The sequence below is a fragment of the Nematolebias whitei genome, chromosome 17, assembly GCF_014905685.2.
Source record: "Nematolebias whitei isolate Nwh7 chromosome 17, NemWhi1, whole genome shotgun sequence".
Taxonomy (NCBI): domain Eukaryota; kingdom Metazoa; phylum Chordata; class Actinopteri; order Cyprinodontiformes; family Rivulidae; genus Nematolebias; species Nematolebias whitei.
This window is the reverse complement of record NC_056514.1, coordinates 7,878,717-7,902,199: the sequence shown is the minus strand read 5'-3', so window position 1 is coordinate 7,902,199 and position 23,483 is coordinate 7,878,717. Positions and strand designations below refer to the sequence as shown.

Below are 23,483 nucleotides of genomic sequence, written 5' to 3'. Positions count from 1 at the left end.
TGGTCATTTCCCTCCCTCTCCTCACAAGCGAGACTTGTGTTGAAAAACTTCAGAAAATTTTCCTGAATAACAGGTTACAGTGAACCCTCGTTTTTCGCGGGGGTTACGTTCCAAAAAGAACCCGTGACAGGCGAAATTCGTGAAGTAGTAACTTTTATTTTTTTTACAATTATTATACAATGAAATACTCCATAATACATTCAAACCAAAGAACAAAACCTTTTTACAGGCCCAAGCATTTGTTTAACAAATAAAAGTACTGTATAAATGTTTTTTTACAAATAACTACAGTACTGGAGAGACTGTTTAGCCAATCAGAATGCAGAACACAATGCACGATGCAAATCCGTGAAGCAGCGAGACCGTGAAAGGTGAACCGCTTTACAGCGAGGGTTCACTGTATAACCAGAGTGAAGTCTGTTCTCTGCTGCAGACAATAATCCCGTAGTGTCCTGAGCCTAAATACAGGTGTAATCCCGTGTGCGGGTGAAAGGCAGCTCCGTCACACGTGGAGTTAAAACGCTTCAGCACCGTCATTCTTCCTGGAAGGGACTGCAGTGTTTCCCTCTCAGTTTTGTGGGGGTGGTTTTGTCTTAACTGTACAATGTAACACTGTTCCAACTTGAGTTGCACCTTTTGGTGCATACTCCATGTTTTATTACAGAACTGTAGAATGGATCACAGGACAAAAATTTTGAACAGGACAGTAAAAGACATTCCCCGCCCTGTGGTTGTAACTCCAGAGTTTGATAAAACCTGAACTATCAGCTGCTATCTGTCAATGATTCCTTCTGAAGTGAGAGTTTCACTACTGACAGATTCCTCCGGCACAGACTAGGAGCTAATCTGTGAGTTTCTAAAGAAGCTAGACTGGTTGATGATTGTTAAACCGTGCGGACCCAGTCACCGTGTCACCTCTAAGGACATTGGTTGGAGTTACACATTTAGAACAAGCTGTAGGCTCTTGATCAGTAAAACAGGGAAGAGAAAGTACTAAACCCGAATATCCTGAGCAGCAAATAGACAAAACAGCAAGAGTTATTTCTTACTAGTTTTACCTTATTTATCAGAAATTACATTTTGTTTAAACCCAAAAAACACAAGTAATGATCCTGTGGCGGCTGTCAGAGGTGTGTGTCTGACTTAAAAAAAAAAATTTAATATACTAGGTCAGGAACGTTTTATGGAAATTAAATCACTGAACAAAAAGATTTGCAATGAGTCAAAAAAATGTTCTTAAAGACATCTAGTAGGAACAATACACCTTATTTGGTAAACAATTACTTCTGTCACTAAAAACAAGTTTGTAAAAACGCTCTAGGGTGTTTAGCTTTAATCAGTTTAAAAAAATGTATACTTATATTATCTTTTTTTTTTTTTTGGGGGGGGGGTGCTGCAATGTATTCTGGGAAAATAATGTAGATATGTGGCTTGAAAGCAGGTGCCATTCAGCTTGGAAGTAAATGTTGAATGTTATCTGACATTCAGCCCTTTAATTTAAACGGGAGTGCACTGACAGAGAGGAGGATGGAGAAATGACCCAGCTTTCATGTTAGCTCCAGAACTAATATATATATATTAGGGGTGTAACGGTACACGTGGGTTTACTGAACTGTTTCGGTATGTTCGGTTCAGTCCACGTGTGTACCGTTTGGGTTATTTTTTCATTAATTAAATTTTATTAACGAGAGATTATGCGCCGCGGAACTAAAGTTCCTAAGCGTGTTTCAGCATGGTGATATTATCTTGCAGCACGCGCAACATTAGCATTCTAGCATCTCGTTGCAGTCTCCTGTTAGGGAACATTATGACTTTCTTGTTAAAAGACAAGTGTAAATCCAAAGCTGTGTGTCGACGTTGTTTCACGGAGATTGGATCTGCAGCAGCAACACGTCTAACTTGTTAACGCGCTGGAAACGACATCATCCGAATGTGAACGTCTCTTCTAGCAGCTTGTTGCAAAGAGCGATAACAGCAGCATTTAAACAACCTTTATCAGGTAATTCAGATCGGTCCAAATCAATAACACAACATGTAGGAGTTTTTAAAGCTCTGGATCTACGTTTCTGTTGTTGATGCGCCGGCTTTAAAGTTATTGAGCCCCCCTACGACATCCCATCACGTCAACACTTCAACCAAAAAGTTGTAGCAGCACTTTATGAAAAAGCAAAAACCGATATTGTCAACAAGCCCTGGACCAGATTAAAGCCCTCCTCGTTTTCGTCTCCACTATAAATGATGTCCGTCATCCCCCCAGAATGCACTGTGCCAGTAAAATAATGGTGACATCCTTAAATAAAAAAGTGTCAAACATATAATTATTTTAAGTAACAGTTTTCATACATCACAAAGCTTTAGTAGAATAAAAAAATATATATTTTAAGGCCAAAATTTGTAAGTAGTCCAAGATCCCTATCCTGCATTAAATATAATTTTTTTAAATGAACTAGTCTTGTCTACAAAAGTTGTTGAGATCCCAGGAGGGTGATTTTATTTATGGAATTACAACAAATTGTTTTGTTTAGAATTATTTGTTTTTGTTGTTGATTTTACATGTACTGTATGCTGGTGAAGATTCTCAGTCATCCAGGACATGATGAATTCAAAAAGTGTTCAATACAAACACCGAGAACACAGATGGTTTGAGAGGGGGGGGGGGGTGAAGGAAGCAGTTTATGTAAAAAGAGAAAAGCCGTCTCTTAACAGAGGAGGAGGCCTCAGATTTCCACTTTCAAAAACATATAATGCAACTTTAAAACAGATCACCAGCCAGTTTTCACACCTGATGGGAACACAGGGGCCTTATCTGTGAATTAGAGTAACAAAGACTTTAAGAAGCCCCTACTGTTAAGGTGTGGAGGTGTAACTTGTCAAATCTACATATGTGTGTGTGTCTTATCTCACTCAGCCTTATAACCTGAATCTCTCACTCACTGCTTATTGAATTGAGAAAGCTCCTCGGATGAGGAGCGAAACGTCTTCTGTTACAAATAAAGTCCAGTTGTTTTTGTATTGAACAATTTTTGAATACCTGTACTGTATATTATTTTAACTGTTAACTAGATTTTATGTGGGATTTTATGGGAACCCTGTGGGAGGTACTCTGGGAGTATGGGGCTCCAGGCCCTTTGATACGGGCTGTTAGGTCCCTGTATGACCAGTGTCAGAGCTTGGTCCGCATTGCCAGCAGTAAGTCGGGCTCATTACCGGTGAGAGTTTGACTCCGCCAAGGTTGCCCTTTGTTACAGATTCTCTACATAACTTTTATTGGAGCAGCCAAGGTGTCGAGGGGATCCGTTTTGGTGGCCTTAGAATCGCGTCTCTGCTTTTTGCAGATGATGTGGTCCTATTGGCTCCATCAGGTCGTGATCTACAGCTATTGCTGGAGCGGTTCACAGCAGCAGGCATGAAGATCAGTTCCTCCAAATCCGAGGCCATGGTCTTGAGCCGGAAAAGGGTAGAGTGCCCTCTCTGGGTTGGGGAGGAGGCCTTGCCCCAAGTGGAAGAGTATAAGTATCTTGGGGTCTTGCTCACGAATGAGGGAAAAATGGAGCAAGAGATCGACAGGCAGATAGATGCGGTGTCTGCAGTGAAGCGGGCACTGTACCAGTCTGTCGTGGTGAAGAGAGAACTGAGTCAAAAGGCGAAGCTCTCAATTTACCGGTTGATCTACGTTTCTATCTATGGTCATGAGATTTGGGTTGTGACCGAAAGAACGAGATCTCGGATACAAGCGGCCAAAACGAATTTTCTCTGCAGGGTGTCTGGGCTCTCCCTTAAAGATAGGGTGAGAAACTCGGTCATCCGGGAGAGACTCGGAGTAGAGCCGCTGCTTCTCCATGTCGAGAGGAGCCAGTTGAGGTGGCTCGGGCATCTGGTAAGGATGCCTCCTGGTCGCCTCCCTGGTGAGGTGTTCCGGACACGTCCCACCGGGAGGAGACCCAGAGGAAGATCCAGGACACACTGAAGGGACTGTTTCTCGGCTGGCCTGGGAGCACCTCGGGATTCCAGCGGAGGAGCTGGCCAAAGTGGCTGGGCAGATGGAAGTCTGGGCCTCCCTACTTAAGCTGCTGCCCCCGCGACCCAACCCCGGATAAGCGGAAGAAAATGGATGGATAGATTTTATGTTTAATAGAAGACCATAAAACGTATTGTTATTTTTTTATGTATTTATTAATATATTTTTTAACATATTGAAGTATTTTTATATTGATGTTACATATTACATAAAACATGTTTAGGATGTTAAGACTTAAAATCACAAGTATTTTTTGTTACAATCAGTGTTCTTAATATGCATTTCAATTTTTGTGCTAAGACTAAAATTGTTTAAAGATTTTATTAATTTTGTATTCTAACTAAGTTTCATTATTTGTTGATAACAGCAACAACAAAAATATGTTATTTTTATTTATTGTACTGATCTTTTTTAATTGTTTTTTTTATGTTTATTGGAAGACAAGGCATGGAAACTATTATTGCTTTTGTAAGCCCCAGAGAAATTAGTTTTCTAGTACAGTAGTCCGAGTTAAAAAAAAAATAAAATAAAAACTATAAAACTAATTTCAACATAGAAACAGAGCAGGAAAGCTTATGCAGTTTTATAGGTACTTCATTGTGCATTACTGTATATCATAGCCAGGTTTTACTTCTTTATAAATCAACACCAGTGTTTCTCTGAGGAGCTCAGACAGCTTAAGAACAAACTGTCGTTGTTGCTGATGGAGACGTGGGCCGAGGTGACCTGAATCATCCTCCACCTGCAGCTTAGAGTCAGACGCGTTGTTAGACAGGATCAGGAACAAAATACACTCAGAGGCCCTGTTCAGACACTACAACTTTTATTGTGTGGATGTTTATGAAGCATTCACACCATTGTGATTCATTTTGCTTCTGTGCTTGTTCAGGACAATCCTGCTATGACTTTTGATATTGGTGCAACTTTAGCTTGTTCAAATATTTAGCTTTTCTGTCATTTTTTATCATAGAAAATGAATTAAGCTCATTTTACATCCAACATTTTTCAGTCAGGTCATATGGACAGTTTCTTTTTTTGTGCTGAAACGTTTTGCCTTCGATCCGAAGGCTTCATCAGTCAAGGAAACACACAAGAAAACTGATTCTTCCCCCAACAGGTTACTCCAAAGTGGAACAAACCAGTTTTGTTTGTGATAAGATGGTCTCTTTGGTACGCACCCTCCTCCATTGCCGGCCCTCTTCCTTGTTGACGGTCGTGTCAAACTGGTTGAAAACAACAAAATCCAGTCTGTCCAGATGATCCGACTGAAAAATGTTGGATTGTATACCTGGATTATTGAGCATGGACTTTGTTGCTCTCATTTTACATCCTTCAAATCTTTAGATCTGTATACAACCTTTTACTGTTCCTTTCACATTTTGTTCTGGGTTTGGTTCATCTTGTGCAAATTTAACCATTTTTTCTGTTAATTTCAGCTGTTTTTCCAGCTGTTTTGTGCTCCTTTCAGCTTCTATTTTTAGCCTTTATTCAGCACTTTTTGCCCTGCTCCCCTCTGGCAGAAGGTTGAGGAACATTAAGTGCATAACCACTAGGCTGAGGAACAGCTTCTACCCTGAGGCTGTTAGACTCATAAATCCCTAGTTAAGATTATCACTGTCAAAATTACTGTGAAAAAAAAAAATCAATCGGAAGATTTTTATGGACAAAACAAAACTAGGAACTCGGTGTCCTTTGCCCGGACGTGGGTTACCGGGGCTCTCTGTTTGACATTTGGGATTGGGGGCAGGGAAGGGGGGTAGGCCACCTAGTTGAGGTCTGGGCAGTGGGTGGGCTTTGGGCCTTGGGGAACGGTTGGGGGTGGAGCCGGAGCCCTGGTTCTCCCTGGGTTGTTCGAATTTCTTGATCAAGTTTCCTGGTTTCGATGGCCAGCCCCTTGGCCGGGGTGGCTGCCGGGTTCCGGCGTGGGGGTCGGCTGTGGTTGTGTGTGTGTGGTCGTTGGTGGTGTATGGTGGCTGTCGGGGGCGTGGCTTTGCTTTGACGGGGCGCTGGCTGGTTGGCCTGGTGTGACATTCGTGGTGGGGGGGGGGGGGGGGGCATAGGTGGCGTGCCGAGGCTTTTCTGGGCCTGTGGTGTGAGGCTCTTGGGGTGCCTGGTCATTGGTATGCTGGGCCAGCTTCCCTCAGCTGCTGCTCCCTGCTGCTCTGGTCCCCGGCCTGAGGCCGGCTTGTGGTCGCTGTCAGGTGGGTGGGGGACATGGACTGCGTGTGCCTATTTATATCTCGGTTTGGATTTTGGGTGGTCCCCTCTCTTGGATCGAATTGGGCCCCCCATTTAATGTGGGGTCTACTTCCCCCTATCACGCTCCCCTCCGGTGGCGGGCCCCCCAGCCGCCAGTGCATTGGTAACCAGGGGCTGTCACGTCCCTTTATTCTGAACTGACGAAAAGGAGCATGTTTGTTCACAAAATAAATTAAACTATTATGAAAATAGTTCCATGCGGAGTTCACGTCATCAATTAATAGAATACGATGTCAGTCAAAGTGAGACAGATCCCAGAGGAATGACTGTTCACAAAAACGTTTCAGATCCCTTTTTTGAATTAATCTGGGCTTAGAAGGTGGAAGTTTAATATCTCTCAGAGTCACTGTCGCACAGTGATCACTCAAAATGTTGGCGAATACACTGGTACCAGGGAATTTGTGAGGCATATTTGATAGAAACAGGTCTAAGATGGAGGACTTTTCAGGACGGTTTTTGTTTAGTCTAGTCGGAGAGTTGATCAGTTGGGTTAGATTGAGAGACAGACAACATTCCTTGAATTTATCACAGAGGGGGGTCGACGTTGAAATCTCCTGCCAAAAAGATTTCTTTGAATTTTAAATTTCCAAGGAATTCCATCAGGGAGGACAGAGCCTCAGGTGTTGCTGAAGGTGGACGATAACAACAGACTACAGATAAAATCTGGCCTCCATTCAAAGTGATGTTTACAACTAATGCATCAATTTGGTTTGGAATTGTTTTAGAAGACACAAGACTAGAAACCAGAGAATCTCTAATGTAAATAATGACTCCACCCCACCTTTGTTGACAATCACAGCAGTAGATGTTAAATCAATTGATTTAGGGCTGCAACTAACGATTATTTCAATAATCGATTCATCGGCCGATTATTTTTTCGATTAATCGATGAATCGGCAAAAAAAAATAAGACGTTTTAATTTCCACCCCTTTATTCCAAAATTGAACATTTGACTGACATAGGAATTCACACAAAAAACAGGTTGCTATTTGACTATTCTGTTAGTACAATATTGAATAATAAAAAATAAAAGTTAGTCAAATAGCTTAAAAAACTAAATGTACACAAAAATATATACAAATGTGTCTTTATACCTGCACAATATGTAGTTGCTTTGTAAAATGTGTCCTTGAAGGAAGAGTGTAACCTGGATTAAAAGTGTGGATCATTGTAACCTGGATTAAAAGTGTGGATCATTGTAACCTGGATTAAAAGTGTGGATTATTGTAACCTGAATTAAAAGTGTGGATCATTGTAGTGAAGCCTTTGTCTTCAACCATTGACAGAGGCCTCATGTCAGTGACGATCATTTAAGGATGTTTCAGTGTAGACAGCTGCTGCTGTGGTGTCCATGTTGTCTGTCCATCATGAAGGCTATTGTTATTGTTGTTTTCTGGAATGAGAGTAAATATGTATTATAACATAATTTACAGCAACTCAAGACATGCCTTGTTTCACTTACAGTGTTAGGTTCAGGCAAAAGTAGCTAAAAGAGCAATTAAACACACACACACACACACAAACACACACACATATATATATATATATATAATACTTAATTACACACATTTGAGTAGATGTAATAAATTACTTTAATTCCTGTTTAAATGCAATTCATCCTGCCATACCTGCAGTGTCTTCAGACTTTGCCAGCAAATTAAAAGTTGAAGCTTAATCATTAAATTATTATCTTTGTGTTAGATTTATTTTTAAATCACATTTAAACACTGATTGTACCAATTAAATTAAATAAAAACTAACACACGTTCTCTATCCTTGTAACAAGCAGCAGCTTCATCTCCCAGACAGACTGACGTTACATTTTCTCTCTTGAAACAGAACAATGTGTTAAATTGTAGAGACTCACCTGCAACACGAGTTGTATCAGCTGCAGCTCCTTCCTCCTCCTCGTGACTCCGACATGTTTATGTTTTATCTCCGTGGTTCTCTCGTGTCGTGTCGGCGATTTTCAAAGCTGCATGCTTCTCATTTTTTATCTTTGTGAAGTTCTCCCACTCTTTGGAGGACTTACCATACCATACCATACCATACCAATTTATTTATATAGCACTTAAAACAGCAACAAGGCCAACCAAAGTGCTGTACAAAAGAACCAAACATGCACAGCAGACAGGAAAACATAAAATAGAAATACAGATACAAATAGCAGCATAAGCTAACTAAAATGGCCAACAGAGTAGAGAACAGACCGGACCAAAACAAATCACACCGTGTTAAAGGCAAGCGAATAGAAGTGGGTCTTCAAGCGAGACTTAAAGACTGAGAGTGTGGGAGCCTGCCGGACACTCAGTGGCAACTCATTCCACAGTCGTGGACCTGCAACAGAGAAAGCCCTGTCACCTCTGAGCTTACGACGGGTTTCTGGGACTGAGAGAAGCATCTGGTCTGCTGACCTCAGAGAGCGCGGTGGGACATATGGCTGCAGAAGATTAGTGAGATAGAATGGGGCGGAACTGTTCAGTGATTTAAAAACATACATGAGAATTTTGAAATGGATCCGAAGGTGAATGGGTAGCCAGTGCAGGGAGGCCAAAACTGGCGTGATGTGCTCTCTATAGCCTGTACCAGTTAAAAATCGGGCTGCAGCATTTTGGACCAGTTGTAGATGAGCAATGGAGGACTGACTGATTCCAAACAGAAGTGAATTGCAGTAATCAAGCCTAGATGTTATGAAGGCGTGGATCACTGTCTCAAGGTTCTTTTTGGAGAGTATAGGCTTCAGCTTAGACAGCCGTCTCAGCTGAAAAAAACTGGATTTGACCATCATGTTTACGTGACTGTTGAGTTTTAAGGACGGGTCCATTATCACCCCCAGATTAGTCACCTTTTGTTTCTCTAGCGGGGCTAGAGAGAAAAGGTCAATGTCATGGTTCATGAGTGAGCCACTGGGATGGAACAGCATGACTTCAGACTTCTTCTCATTGAAGCTTAAGAAGTTTAAAGCCATCCAGTCCCGGATGTCAGCCAGGCAGTCAAGAAGAGGCTGAATAGAGCGTGTGCCTCTGTGCCTCAGGGGGAAGTAAATTTGGCAATCATCGGCATAGAAATGAAAGGGTATGTCGTGTTTGCGGAAGATAGCACCTAGTGGCAGCAGGTATAAAGAAAAGAGAAGGGGACCGAGGATGGACCCCTGCGGTACCCCCCACTGGAGTGCGGTCGATGCCGAACTAAAATCTTTGATATTGACACAGAAGGTTCTGTCAGAGAGGTAGGACCCAAACCATTTAAGGGCTGACCCTGTGATGCCCACCCACTGCTCCAGTCTAGAAATGAGGATATTGTGGTCGATGGTGTCAAAAGCAGATGTAAGGTCCAATAGGACAAGCAGCACAGAATCACCTGCGTCTGTGGATATGAAAATGTCATTAAAAACCTTCAGTAGAGCAGTTTCAGTGCTATGGAGAGATTTGAAGCCAGATTGGAATAACTCAAGGATAGCGTGATCCCCCAAAAACTGTTTCAACTGAGATTCCACAATTTTTTCCAGTAGTTTAGAGGTGAATGGGAGTCTGGAGACAGGCCGGAAGTTGGACATGACTGAGGGGTCAAGGTTAGGTTTTTTCAGGAGGGGCTGGACAGCAGCATGTTTAAAAGTCTTTGGCACCACACCTGAGGATAAACTGCTATTCAGAATAGCGAGGATAAAAGGACCCAGGGTAGGAAAAACTTCCTTTAGCAGTCGAGGGGGGACCACATCAAAGGGGGAACCAGATGGCTTCATGCTGCACATTACCTGCTCCAGAGAGGACAGAGAGATGGGCTCAAAGTGGTCAAACACAGCCACACACTGAGAAGGGATGGACAGATCATGAGCTGGTGGAGAAATGAGTGCCCGGGTGTTTGCCACTTTTTCTAAAAAGAAATGGAGGAAGTTCTCACACAGCTCAGTTGAGGCTTCCAGAGGTGAAGGCTCACTGAGGTGTAGAACTGAGTTCAGGGTGGAGAAAAGAACTCGGGGGTTGTGGGAGTTGGAGACAATTAAATCAGAAAAGAATTTACATTTGGCAACTTTTAACGGTTTTCTGATAGTGACGCCTACTCTCCCTTAACATTTGAAAAGACACCTGGAGCCTGTCCTTCCTCCACTTTCGTTCAGCTTTGCGACACTGCCGCCTAACGGCTCGCGTGACGTCATTCAGCCAAGGCTCTGATTTAAGTTTTGTTTTTCTGGTCTTAAGGGGAGCAACACGGTCCAGAACATTTAAACAGGCAGAGTTGAACTGAGAGGTTAGCTCCTCAGTGGTAAGAGACACCGAGAGCTGTTCGATCCTCTCAGAATTAAAACCTTCATTAAAACGAGCAGCAGTGAAATGGTTAATGGAACGCGTACGTGCAGGAACGCACGTCTTAGCAGTATGACAAGGGGGGGTGAAGTCAAACAATACAGGCATGTGATCTGAAAAAACATTGTCACCGATTTTCAAATTAGAAACAGAGACATCGCGTGTTAAAACGAGGTCCAGCGTGTGACCATGTTCTTGGGTGGGGCCGCTCACCTGCTGAGCTAAGCCAAAAGAGTCCAATAAATCTAGAAAGTCCTTCACTAAGGGCTTCTCCTGACAACACACATGCAAATTAAAGTCACCAATAAGCAAAAAGTGAGTGTATCTCTGTGTGATATCAGCCAAAAAGTCAGAGAATTCATTTATGAAGTCCTTAGAACGAGGTGGGCGGTAGATGAGCGCACACAGGACCGGAGGAGAGTGTCCAAGTTCAAAGGCGCTCAGCTCGAAGCTGGCACGGGACACCGGGATGGACAACTGTTTACAGGCAAAGTTTGCTTTAAAAACTGTTAATAATCCCCCCCCGCGCCGACCTGATGGCCGCGGGGCATTGAAACATACACAGTCCGGAGGAAGTAGTTCCACCAGGGCGCTGGACTCACCATCAGAAATCCAAGATTCTGTGACGAACAGAAAATCCAACTCCTCATCTTTAAAAAAGTCATTGAGGATAAACGTCTTGTTGGAAACAGACCTTGCGTTGATTAAACACATCTTGATATGGTCCGACACAGGCACAGCCGTGGAGGGAGACGCGCGCCAGCGGGCGCAGGTTATGAAGAACGGCTCCTCCTGGTCTGCTGGTGCGGCGCACAGGTAAACAACTCCAGGTGTTTCCATGGACTGAGCGCGCGGGCAGCTGGCCAGCAGCCGGGCCCCGGGAGCACCACGGGTCAGAGAGGAGATGATCAGATCCAGAGCGAGTCCTGTTAGAATAATCCACACTTTGCCTCAGTTTCACCAAAATCCCTGCACGCTTCCCACGACGTCTGTGACGTTTCCTCCATGGAGAAAGGCCAGGGTCACGCAGAAGGAACGCAGGAATCTCAGATAGGACCGGTGGGGGAGAGTGCTGACCGCTGTTCAAAAACTCCGCGGGAATTTCAGCAAAAGTACGGAGCTCCAAAAGTGCCCGACGATCATACTGAAAATATGACTCGGCACACTGCACAAACCATTGTAAAAATAACAAAAATAAAATACAAGCAGAGAGCGAGAGACGGGCAGCCCTACACACCGGTGCCATCTTGGTTTTTTTGTTGTTGACAAAATTGGGTCAAACAGTTTTCGCTGCGTCGGTCATTTGTAAAATTTACTTATTTTCCTTTGAAAACACTCTGCTTCCTCCTCCCCCCTCGCTCTGTTCAACTCGCGCTGCAGTTTTTTTTTCAAACTTTATTCAGTCAGTCAGCATTGACAATGAACTGCCCGTGAACAAAACGAAACGGCTCAGCAGCGCCGTGAAAGACGCACAATCGCGCGACACAACGAATCGATAATGAAATTCGTTGCCAACGCTTTTACTCATCAATTTTTATCGATTCGTTGTTGCAACCCTACATTGATTACCAAGTCGTTATTCAGTACAGATTTTTTGAGCCAGGTTTCGATAAAGATTACATCTACCCCAGAAGAACTGATCCGAATTTTCAAGGCATCAAGTTTTCTCAGAAGGCTACAAGCGTTTACATGCAAAAAATGAAGTCCTGACATGTATTTAAAGTAATTTGGTGTCCTATAATTAGTGGGGGGTTCAGGGTTGGGCTGAATTCCCGACAGTAGTAACAACATTATTATCAGACATTTTCTTGAGTGTTTCGTGACTGATGTGTAATTACAGGAGTTAACAGCGTGACAATTAGCCCCTGTAACTGAACCATGAGAAACATTAATGAAGACGCGATCATTCAGAACCCAAAAACAGTGAAAGTTGCAGTGATGGGCAGATTCAGGTGTATTAACAAGATTCAGTGACTCCAGATAATCTGAGATCTGAAAATAATGACATTAATATGAAAGGTGCAGAAAAGTCTCAGACCATAAAACATCACAAATCAAATGGGCAAACAAATCCTATGAGGTGGCCCAACTGCAGTTTGAGTTGGGCTGAGGGGGGCTCCGGCCCCCTAGTGAAGATGGATGGATGCTCCCATGGGAAACAGAAGTTGGGTCCAGAACCAACAGGCAGAAACAGATCATTTGCAGCAAATAGCAGAGTGAGCTACCAGAAAATCCTCCTGAAATGAAAGGCACGGTCCTAGCTCATTTCATGCCAACAGCGGACAACAGTGTGATCCAAAATAAAAATAATTATTATCCAGGTGAGTTTGGATGGAGGCCTGCAGCAACTCTGATACAAACTCCGAACTTCTCTCGGGCACCACACAGCGCTGCTCCTCCGCTTCTCTGCATGTCACCTCCACACCCGACAGCATGAGAGGGACCCCCAGTGAAAAACGATGAGACTGACCAGAGAGGCTGAGGCTGAAGTCGTCACTGGTCCTGTCCGGTTCTGCTCCAGTCCAGAGCAGAACCGGCGCTCCACAGCACGAGAGGAGAAGAGGCTGAAGTTGTCTCTGGCCCGGTTCTGCTCCGGTCCGGTTCCGGCTGAGCTTCAAAGCATCGGAGCGTCTCCTCCAGGCGAACAGCAATTCCACGGAGGTGGATCATCCTTCGTTAAAAGTAACGGGCTGCTCATTGAAGCGGAGACCGGCTCTGTTAAAGATGAAGTCCCCCACAGCCAACTCGGTTCGGTTCTGGTCCAGTTCGGGGGACACAGGTACACTTCCCCCCCACCAATGAAGACACCACGAGGGCCAGTCCAGCAGAAAACAGCGAAATACCACCCAGCAATTCTTGTCGGAACCAGGTAAAACCACAAAGGTCCAGATGAGAAGTACGTTGGGGAACAGAGAGCAAGAGAAAAAACACTGGACCTTCGTGCGATGACTCCCCAGCTCGAGGGGTCACCTGGCCGGCAGGGTGCGCTCAGAGTGACCGGTGGGGTGGGAGCAGCCGGTCCTGGACCAAAATATATTTTTGGACGGTCCTGTCCGGCTCTCTGAGTCACTGAACACCGAATTCGGTTGGAAGGGGGACCAACTTTAGTCCGGTTCAAAAAACGGGTCAGTTTGATGATAATAGACTGCAGAGAAGCCGGAGGGAGCTGCTGTCAATCAGCTTGCCAGAAGTGAAGTGAAGTTAGAACAGAAGTCATCTCAGGGCACTGAACAGAAACGTTCATATATAAAAATAAGAAACAAAACGTTCATATAAAATAATAATTGAAAATTATTTATCTGAGGAGCAGACTGCTTTGAGTTTAACTCCATTACATAACTCTCATCTTGAGCAAACATGAAGGCGACAGTAGAAAGGAAAAACTCCCTCATGAGCAAGAAACCTTTAGCAGAACCAGGCTCAGGACAAGTGGTCATCTGCTTTGACCGGATGGGTTTGAGAGGAACAGATACACAATGGCAGGTCAAGAATCACGTTAAAATAGACATAGTATCAAATAAAACCTATTCAGTTTTAACAATCCATTTAAGGAGAGGAGATCAATTTGTCCTCTAGTAGTATAAGCTTAAGGCAGCATAACAAGCCAACCCTAACTATAGGGTTTAGCAAAAAGGAAAGTCTTAAGTCCAGTCTTAAAACTGGACAATGTGTCAGCCTCACGGACAGAAACTGGAAGTTGGTTCCACAAGAGAGGAGCCTGAAAACTGAAAGATCTGCCTCCCATTCTGCTCTTGGAAACTCTAGGAACCACGATTAAGCGTGCAGTCTGAGAATGAAGTGCTCTGTTAGGAAAATATGGAACAATAAGATCTGTAATATAAGATGGAGCTAGGTTGTTAAGAGCTTTGTAGGTTAGAAGTAAGATTTTGAATTCTATTCTGAATTTGACAGGGAGCCAATGGAGAGAAACTAAAACTGGAGAGATATGATCTTTCCCACTAACTCCAGTTAAGACTCTGGCAGCAGCATTTTGGATCAACTGAAGACGTTAAAGAAGTATTTGGACATTTGGACAAGTATTTGGCCAGAGGGAAGCAGGACATTTTTGCTACTCAATAGTAGAATTATATCTTATCAGTGGAGTGTCCATTTCTACTAGGCCTTCTCTACTAAACCCCACACACCTAACACATGCACACATGCACAGAGAAAATCTGGTAGCAGCTGCAAATTGTTCAAAAGCCAAACAAAGTTAATTTATTTGCATTGATTCTCTTTAAAATATGAAACTTGAGGGAACACTGAATTATTATTTAAAAACATGTTTTCAGCTTCAGCTAAAAAAAATTAAGGGGTGGGGGTGGTATTGCAGCTTTACTACAAACATATTGTATCATTAAAATATAGTTAAATTTTCCATCTTGGACTATTTTTCTCAAAGTTGTTGAAATTAAGGTAAAACATTGTTAAAGAATTAACTGGCTTTTGTTAAAACATGTTTTTAAATTCTTAAATGATAAAAGCCATGAAGTTTGTTGATAAAATAACCAAACTCTTATAAACTGGTACAAAAATAATATACTTTTTTTTTTTAATTAAAAAACTCAGTGAGCAATACTGGAGAGAAATGGTTTAAAACTAAACTAATATTCAGCTTACAGAATAAACAAAGACGCTTCAACAATCTAATGAAGCAGGAAGTGGTTTCCTCACCTCTGCCACCCCTACAACTCCGCTGACAGAGGAAACTGCTCTCTGTGGTTAAAAAGCTGCCTCTGACACATTTAAATGTTCAAACATCGATCCATCTTTACCTGCTTTAATTCCACAGCCAAATTTAAGCTGGAAGTTTGACAAGTTTTAGCCAAGAAATAGAATAAAAAACCATCACTCCTTATAATTTTGTAAAGTAATACAATTATTCTGTTCTTCTTCATTAAAATCTAGCTAAACTCGATATATTTAACGTTACATTTATGAACTTATCAGTTCAATTATTCAAGCTGCAAATAAGAAACAGCTAAAAGGAGCTAATTTTAAAAAGACTCATCATGCTCATTAATGTTATAAGTGAAAAACTGTAAGCTTAACTCGGATGGTCAAGAGGTTATTTAGCATCTCAGTGCAGCTTGTTTAAACAGTGTAAGGAGCCGGAGCAGAGCCGAGTGAAACGAAGCCAGTGGCATCTTTATGGTGTTTGCTTTGGACAGCAGCCAGTAAATACAGCCGTCAAGTGAAAGCCGTTTCCTCCAGCAACACCATCAGTGTTAGAGTCACAATGTTGGAATGGACATGATTATACATCTGAATTACAAACAGTGGGTTTGTACCCGTCAAAACACAACGAGGTCAAAACCTCTGCAAAGAAGCCTACTTCTGAAATGACTCAGGCCTCAGGTTTAAGACTTGTGGGTCATTTTAAGCCAAAGGCAGCAGATGTTTTGGCCAAGCCTGGAAAATAACTCTATGCACAATAACTGATGTGATGCGTTCATGCTTGGACTGTGACTGTCAGCTAGTACTAGACCAAACTTTAGCTAAATATCTATAAAATCCACTGGGTTATATTTGATTTTGTACAAGTTAAAGCAGACTAGCTGTGGAGTTCATCTCAACTTGGGCTGACTTAAAAATTTAAACAGTTCTAGGTATACAGACAATAATTAGTGTTTGATAGTTTAATTGAAATACGTCCAGTAGTTCAAAAGATATTTTTCTAACAGAAAAACAGAGTTTACGTTAATAGTTTATGCAAAGATGTTTAAGATGTTTTTACGATGCTCAGCGACCACCACACTGAATTTAGGTCAAAGGTGTCGAATTGACTGAGTTACAGCCCTTTTTGTGTTTGCTAAGATTGGATGGTGCAATCTTAAACTGGACTGACTCAAACAATAATTCGTTGACGATTTTCCTTTTCTTCTTCTTTCAGCTGCTCCCTTCTTCAGGGGTCTGTCCCCACAGCAAACTAACTCACACAAAGACTTGGCGATTGTTTTTATGACAAATGCCCTTCCTGAAACAACCACTGATAAGCGAGCTACCACAGCCCTCTGTGTGGAGCAGGACGCTGCCATCTAGGGCACACAGGGGGGCAGAGGGTGGGGGTTAAGGGCCTTACTCAAGGGCCGAGTGAGGGTGGAAGAAGGTGTGGGTGTTTCACCTTTGTCACCCACAAATTTTTGATGTTGGTTCGAGGAGTTGAAATGGCGTTTATTTTATTGAATAAATTACATTTTTGTAAGGCAACTTCACTTTTTCATTGCTTAATCATAAATACTCGTACCAGTCTTACCAGCTTGTCAAAACAATGCTATTTATTGCATTTAACAAGATCCCACAGAGGTTCCCACACTGCAGCTGGGAACCTGGAACAAGCCTCCACAAGTGAGACAGCATTGCAGGTGATTAATGCTAATAAATAACATTTAACACTTTTCATTCAATATAAGTCAAAGTGCTATGCATATCATATGGCTGTTACTGAATATATGTCACCAGCTCTTACAGCTGTTGCACAATTTATGTAGCAAATAAGCCTAAATAAGAGAGCTATGTTCTGACAAAGGAACGTACATAAAATATATCGGTATCGGTTATCGGCCGAATAAGTTTTAACACATTGGCATATCGGCCAAAAATCCAATATCATGCATCCCTATCATAAATCACAAAAAAAGTTCAATCACATCATCTGGACAGTTTCGTTTTGGAAGAAACGTTTTCATCTTTCATCCGAATAGTGTCTTAAGACTTTTTCTGTGCTATATGTGTGTTTCCCAAATTGGTAAAAGGACCATTTTCCTGACAAACCGACCAACCTATATGTTTACAGAAGCTTGGTGAGCACCACCGTGTCATCAGTGATTGTAGAGTTGTACCAAAACTGCAGATATTTGTGGAAAACGTGACTGGGATTAACCAACCATTTAAAAATCATTGGATTCTTTGTTGTTGAAACATTTTGCCTTTTATCCAAAAGACTTCTTCAGTCTGATACATTTTGGTGATATGAAATCAATTCCCAACTGATTCTGGATAAAAGACAAAACGTTTCAACAAAGAAGAATCCGTCCTTAACCTTGTTAGACGTATCTACGTGGATTATTGAGCATGTATCAGGATAAGAAACATTGTCGGCTTACGTTAGTCAAACGAAAGACGAGATGTGCCTCAACCTTCGGTCTGGGTGTGTGGGTCAGAGTTCTTCTGATGTACTTTGACACAGAGTGATGGGAGGTAAAGAGTACACAAGTGACATTTATACGGTGCTGGGTGGAGAACAAGTACACAGTGATGAGTATTTGGTCAGGCTTCCCTTCCTTCTTTTATCATTTATTTGCTTTTCCACCATGAAGAGGTATAAAAACAATCTATGCCCATATCTTTCACTGTACCTGCAAACTGTGAACAGAGTGTGTGTAATAAAATCTGCTGGTATTTAACTACATGTACTGACAGGCTGGACATTTCTGACAGCAGTGAGAGGTGATCTTTTTACAGGAGTCTCAACCAGTGGATTCTCAGAGCTGTCCCACATAACCTTTGGTCTTCTACAGCAAATCACTGGAGACTGTTGATCTGTGTAAAACATGAAGAACGCCCTGTTAAGATAAGCCCCGACACTATCTCTGACATCCTGCACTGCCATGTGAACGTCAGTGTACTGTATGTTCTCACGTCAAACCACAAACGTCAATGCACAATCTTAAAGCAGGAGCCAGAATTGCACAGCACACAGAGTTTGAAATATCATCACCCAGCATGGAAATTTTAAGAGTTTTTAAATCGTTTTCTATTAACTGTGTTTAATCATTCAAATTCAAATTCAAAAATACTTTATTAATCCCAAAGGGAAATTATTTGTTGTAGTAACTCGTTGTCCTCATTTCATTAAGAGATGTTATAGATACTGATGGCTGTAGACAGGAAGGATCTCTTGTAAAGGTCCATTCCACAGTGGATCCTAAGAAACTGGCTGCAGATGCCTTCCGATCCGTCCACCCAGACTCAGCTGGCCTCTCAGTTCCCTGTAGGATCGCCTGAATGCCGGGCAGAACTCCTCCCAGCAGTCTGCCGAGCTCCTCGTCGCTGTGGACAGCCAACTGTAGGTGCCGAGGGACGATCCTGTCCTTCCACTGTCATGAACCGTGTTTCCTGCTAGTTCCAGGATCTCCGTGGTCAGGCAATCAAGCACAGCTGGCAGGTAGATGAGAATGCGTCCACAGAACATCCTTTTCAACTCACTTGAGATTTGGGGCTGTAGCTGAGATATTATTTGAGCTTTTTAGATGTTAATCAGCTGCTGGTTGTAGAAAACTGCCTTGTTGCCATGGTTACGCATCATAACAAATGTCCAAAACTAAAAAAGTTTCAGAAAAAATCCTTCACAGCTGCACAGCATCTGATACCAGAGGAAACAACCATCCAAAAAAAATGTGATTTACATCCAGAAAAAGAGGAATTAAAGTTTCCAAAAGCAAAATCTCAGAATGAAAGTAACAGAGCTGCTCCAACATTTTTTTTTTTTTTTTCCATTTACCCTTTATTTATACAGGTAGTCTCATTGAGCCACGAGAACTCATTTTCAAGAGAGACCTGTTTTAGGGAGCATATGGTGGAGGTTGAGGGCCTTGCTCAGGGGCCCAGAGTGGGGCGAATGAGGGTGGAGGCAGGTGTGGGTGTTTCACCTTTTCCACCCACATTTTTTTTTTTTTTTTGATGTTGACGGTACCGGGAGGTGAACCTACGACTTTCTGATCGCAAGCCCATCTTCTAACCTCTGCGCCACCACTCCCCCAAACATGCAGCCACCTTGAGTCAGAGTTTCTTTATTGTCATTCGCACCTCATGTGGTACATGTGGTGGAGCGAAATTATGTACACAGGGTCCCAGTTACATCCAACAATAAAATGTATAAGAAAAACAGTAATAACATCTAAGATATGGACTAAGAAAAACATAAACTAAATATACACTAAGCACTCATAACATAAAACATTGAACATCAGCACTCTATAATATCTCTACAAAGATTAATGAGTGCTTTATAACATTCATACACCGATGGGACACATCAGGCAATGAGGGGTTCAGTGTCATGCCCAAGGACACTTCTGCATGTGACTGCTGGTGGAATCGAACCCCCAACTCTCCCATTGGTAAACGACTGCTCTAACTCAGCCACAGCCGCCCCTAAAGCTGTTCGAAGCTATTCAGCCCTTCTGATGCATGCTCAATAATCCATTGAGAAAAATCTAAAAAAGTTAAATCTGGTCCTCTGGACATTCAAAAAAACAAAACAAAGCAAATCAACAAAAAATGTAGAAACGTTTCGTCTCTCATCCGAGAGACTTCCTCAGTCTGAGGTGCTGTATTCAGCTCAGTCTCTTAAATAGCACCATCTCAGGGTGGATCAACCAGTTTTGCTGCTGACAACCAAAACCAGCTGATCACATGCTCAAGAAGGACCATCAGCCTAACAATGGATCATTAGCACACTGATGGCTGTTTACTGTTCACAGAGGGCTGAGTGATACTAGCAATCACAGCATTGTAAGAGGGGGACAGTTGAACCCTGAGGCCTCCACCCCTGTTTAATGATGGACGATTTCTTTTCACAAAGATGGCCTCCTTTACTCCTCTCTCAAACCATCGTTCCTCTCTGTCCAGGATGTGCACATCTTCATCCCTGAAAGAGTGACCGCTGGCCTGGAGATGAGTGTAGACCGCAGAGTCCTGGCCTGATGATGTTGATCTTCTGTGCTGGGCCATCCTTTTGGCCAGTGGCTGTTTAGTTTCCCCAATGTAAGACTGATCACCCTCCTGACACTGAACAACATACACAATATTACTCTGTTTGTGCCGGGGGACTGGATCTTTGGGATGAACCAGTCTTTGCCGTAATGTATTTTGGGGTTTAAAAGCCACTGGGACGTTATGTTTAGAAAATAAACGTCTCAGTTTCTCTGATATTCCCTCAACATATGGAATGGGATCCTAAACAGGGGTGGAGGTCTACGTGTTCAACTGTCCCCCTCTTACAATGCTGTGATTGCTAGTATCACTCAGCCTCCTGTGAATAGTAAACAGCCATCAGGTGCTAATGATCCATTGTTAGGCTGATGGTCCTTCTTGATCATGTGATCAGCTGGTTTTGGTTGTCAGCAGCAAAACTGGTTGATCCACTCTGAGAAGGTGCTATTTAAGAGACTGAGCTGAATACAGCACCTAAGACTGAGGAAGTCTCTCGGATGAGAGACGAAACGTTTCTACATTTTTTTGTTGTTTTGCTTTGTTTTGTTTTTTGAATGTCCAGAGGAGCAGATTTAACTTTTTTAGATATTCAGCCCTTGTTTTCTGGGAGTTCGTCCAGTGACTAGATATTTTGCTAACAGACAAGAACACGGACATGGCATGGTCTTACCTTGATGCTGGAGCTGATACTGAGCCTCCCGGACCTCTCCGAGGAGGTGTCTCCGTTCTCCTTGGACTCCGGGCTGGACTCTCTCGAGCTGCCGCTGCTGTGCGAGTCCCCGCGGTCGGAGTCTCCGTCGCCGCCGGGCACAGGGATTCCCTCCGTGACGAACGACTTCCGGCAAGGCAGGTTGTGCTTCTTCAGCAGCTCGGCCGTGTCTGGGTCCACCACGACAAGCTCCAGAGCCCCGGAGGTGGCCCGGATCCTGGAGACCACCTGCTGGTGGCTCTCTCCCTCCACGCTGTCCCCGTTGACGAACGCCAGCCGGTCTCCGGCCAGCAGCCCGGCCGCCGAGGCGGGAGAGTCGGCCTCGACGAGTCGGATGAACTGCCCTGGTCTGTTCTTGTCCCCGTGCAGGTGGAAGCCGTAGCCTTTAGCTCCTTTCTCCACAACACACAGTCTGGGTCGGAGGTGAGACATGCTGCTGACTTTTTCAAATGTTTAAACTAATTTGCTCGCGGATAACGGAGCGATTCTGAAGTTTTCACCACAGCCGCACAAGGAGGAGACGCTACAGACTCAAACTTCCGCTGAGTGAGTGCAGAGAAAAGTTCACTGCCTCCAGATCCTCCCCCACCCCTGCCCTGCGAGCAGATTAGCGCGTGCAATCAGCTTTACACAATAAAAGTAGGCAAGGGGTCCTTATCAGATTTTTCACTTTGGTTTAATAAACGAAAAAACAAGTGTTTTTGTTTTTTCATTTTTTGTTTCAAATGAAAAAACGAACACGGACCGAATGTACACGACCAGCAAGTCAAATCATTTTTTTTTTTAATTTAAAAAGCACGTTTAAAACATCCTGATGCATGCTCAATAGTCCAGGTAGAAAAATCTAAAAAAGTTTCTGGACGTTCAAAAAAAAAAAGTAGAAACGTTTCTCTTTCTTCCGAAAGACTTCTTCAGTCTGAAACCAAGTAGGTATCTCTGCAGACAAATTCGGAAGGCGTATCTGAAAATCTACATATAATTGGACGATAGAAAAAGAGGCGTATCTGGAGGGCCACATATGATTGGACAATAGTAAAACGGGTGTGCCTGGAGGCCCAAATTGGATTGGATAATGTTAAAATAGGTGTGTCTAAAGGCCCATATTTGATTGGACGATAAAAAAATAGGCGTATCTGGAGAACCACATCTGATTGGACGAAAAAAAGGCGAATGAAAAACAAACAAGCCATTTGTGTTAGCCACACACATATTATGTCTATGGTGTTAAACGATTCGACATTAGCGGCGTCTCCATAACTTCTTTTTCCACCTCTATTAACACAGAACTTCCGGTTACATTTCAAAATAAGAGCAACATAAACGTTTATTTTTTAAAAATACCTAGCCACTACATTAAGAATCAAAATCTGTTTTGGTTGTTGAATAATGTGAAAATAGTTACAATCGATTCATAAAGAAAGAAAAATAAAGTAACCAAAATATTAATGATACTTAAACTGGCTTTGGGACTAGGGTTGCCAACCGTCCTGTAAAAAAAACGAAATCGTCCCGTATTTAGAAACAAAAGTACTCGTTCCGTATTGAGCTGCAACGGGACGCACTTTGTCCCGTACTATCATGAAAGTCCAAAAACATGTCCATGTCAATAGAGTTAGTAAATGATGGGGCGCTGTGTATGGGATTTTACGGTAAATTAACTCCCGCCCTCTCCCGCTCTGTGACCAATGAGCAGTCTTCTTACTCACAAAGCCCTGAATCCGGCTCATCTCATTGGTCCAGCTCCTATTGTTTTATCGCACCGCCGACAGACAGGATTCGACAACAAGACATCATGGACCCGAGCGGCAGGAATTCAGAGGATTGGAACAGCGCACACGGTTCATCTTCCATCAACAACCCGACTACTCCTCCCAGAAAAAAAAGGCTGCAAAATACAGAATCGAGTGGAAAAAGGAAACGTGGCTGGATAGAGTGCATGCTAATGGCTATAAAGTATAAATATATAGTAAAAATATTTTTTTTATTGTGATGAATAAAAAAATACATAAAATAGATAAATAAAAAAATACACAAATGAATTTATATAGTTTTTTTTGGTTATGATTACTGCAGACAGTCCATAAACAGTATACCACACTGTGAAACATACTTTAAGTTATGACTGTGGATTTAAGCTGACTCTCCAAACACTGAATGACTCCAGCATTGCCAAGAAGATGTCCTGTGGGAGGACAAAGGCTGAGGCTGTGGTCACCGATGTCCTGTGTCCAAATGCAATAGAAGAAGTGGTCCAAAAATTGAAACTGGAAGCAGCCCACTCCCATTCTCTTTTCACAACGATGCCTCAAACAAGGTGAAGATGAACCATGTTTTATTAATAATAGTTATATACAAATGGATACAATTGATATATACAAATAAATACATAATCAAACTTACTTTACAGTAAAAAAATTAAACAGTTTATATATGATGTATTAAAGTAATTTCAAAAGTTAGGATATGATGCAAAAT

General features: G+C 42.6%; 1 protein-coding gene across 1 annotated transcript in view; it reads right to left on the bottom strand.

Moving 5' to 3' along the window:
• The window catches only part of LOC119423343 (Na(+)/H(+) exchange regulatory cofactor NHE-RF1), a 112,599-nt gene extending 91,045 nt beyond the window's left edge, over window positions 1-21,554 (bottom strand). Inside the window, exon 1 of the mRNA XM_037690720.1 lies at window positions 20,970-21,554. Coding sequence (XP_037546648.1) covers window positions 20,970-21,440 — 471 coding nt within the window. The 5' untranslated portion in view covers window positions 21,441-21,554. The remainder of the gene's footprint in view (window positions 1-20,969) is intronic.
• Window positions 21,555-23,483: the final 1,929 nt, after the last annotated feature.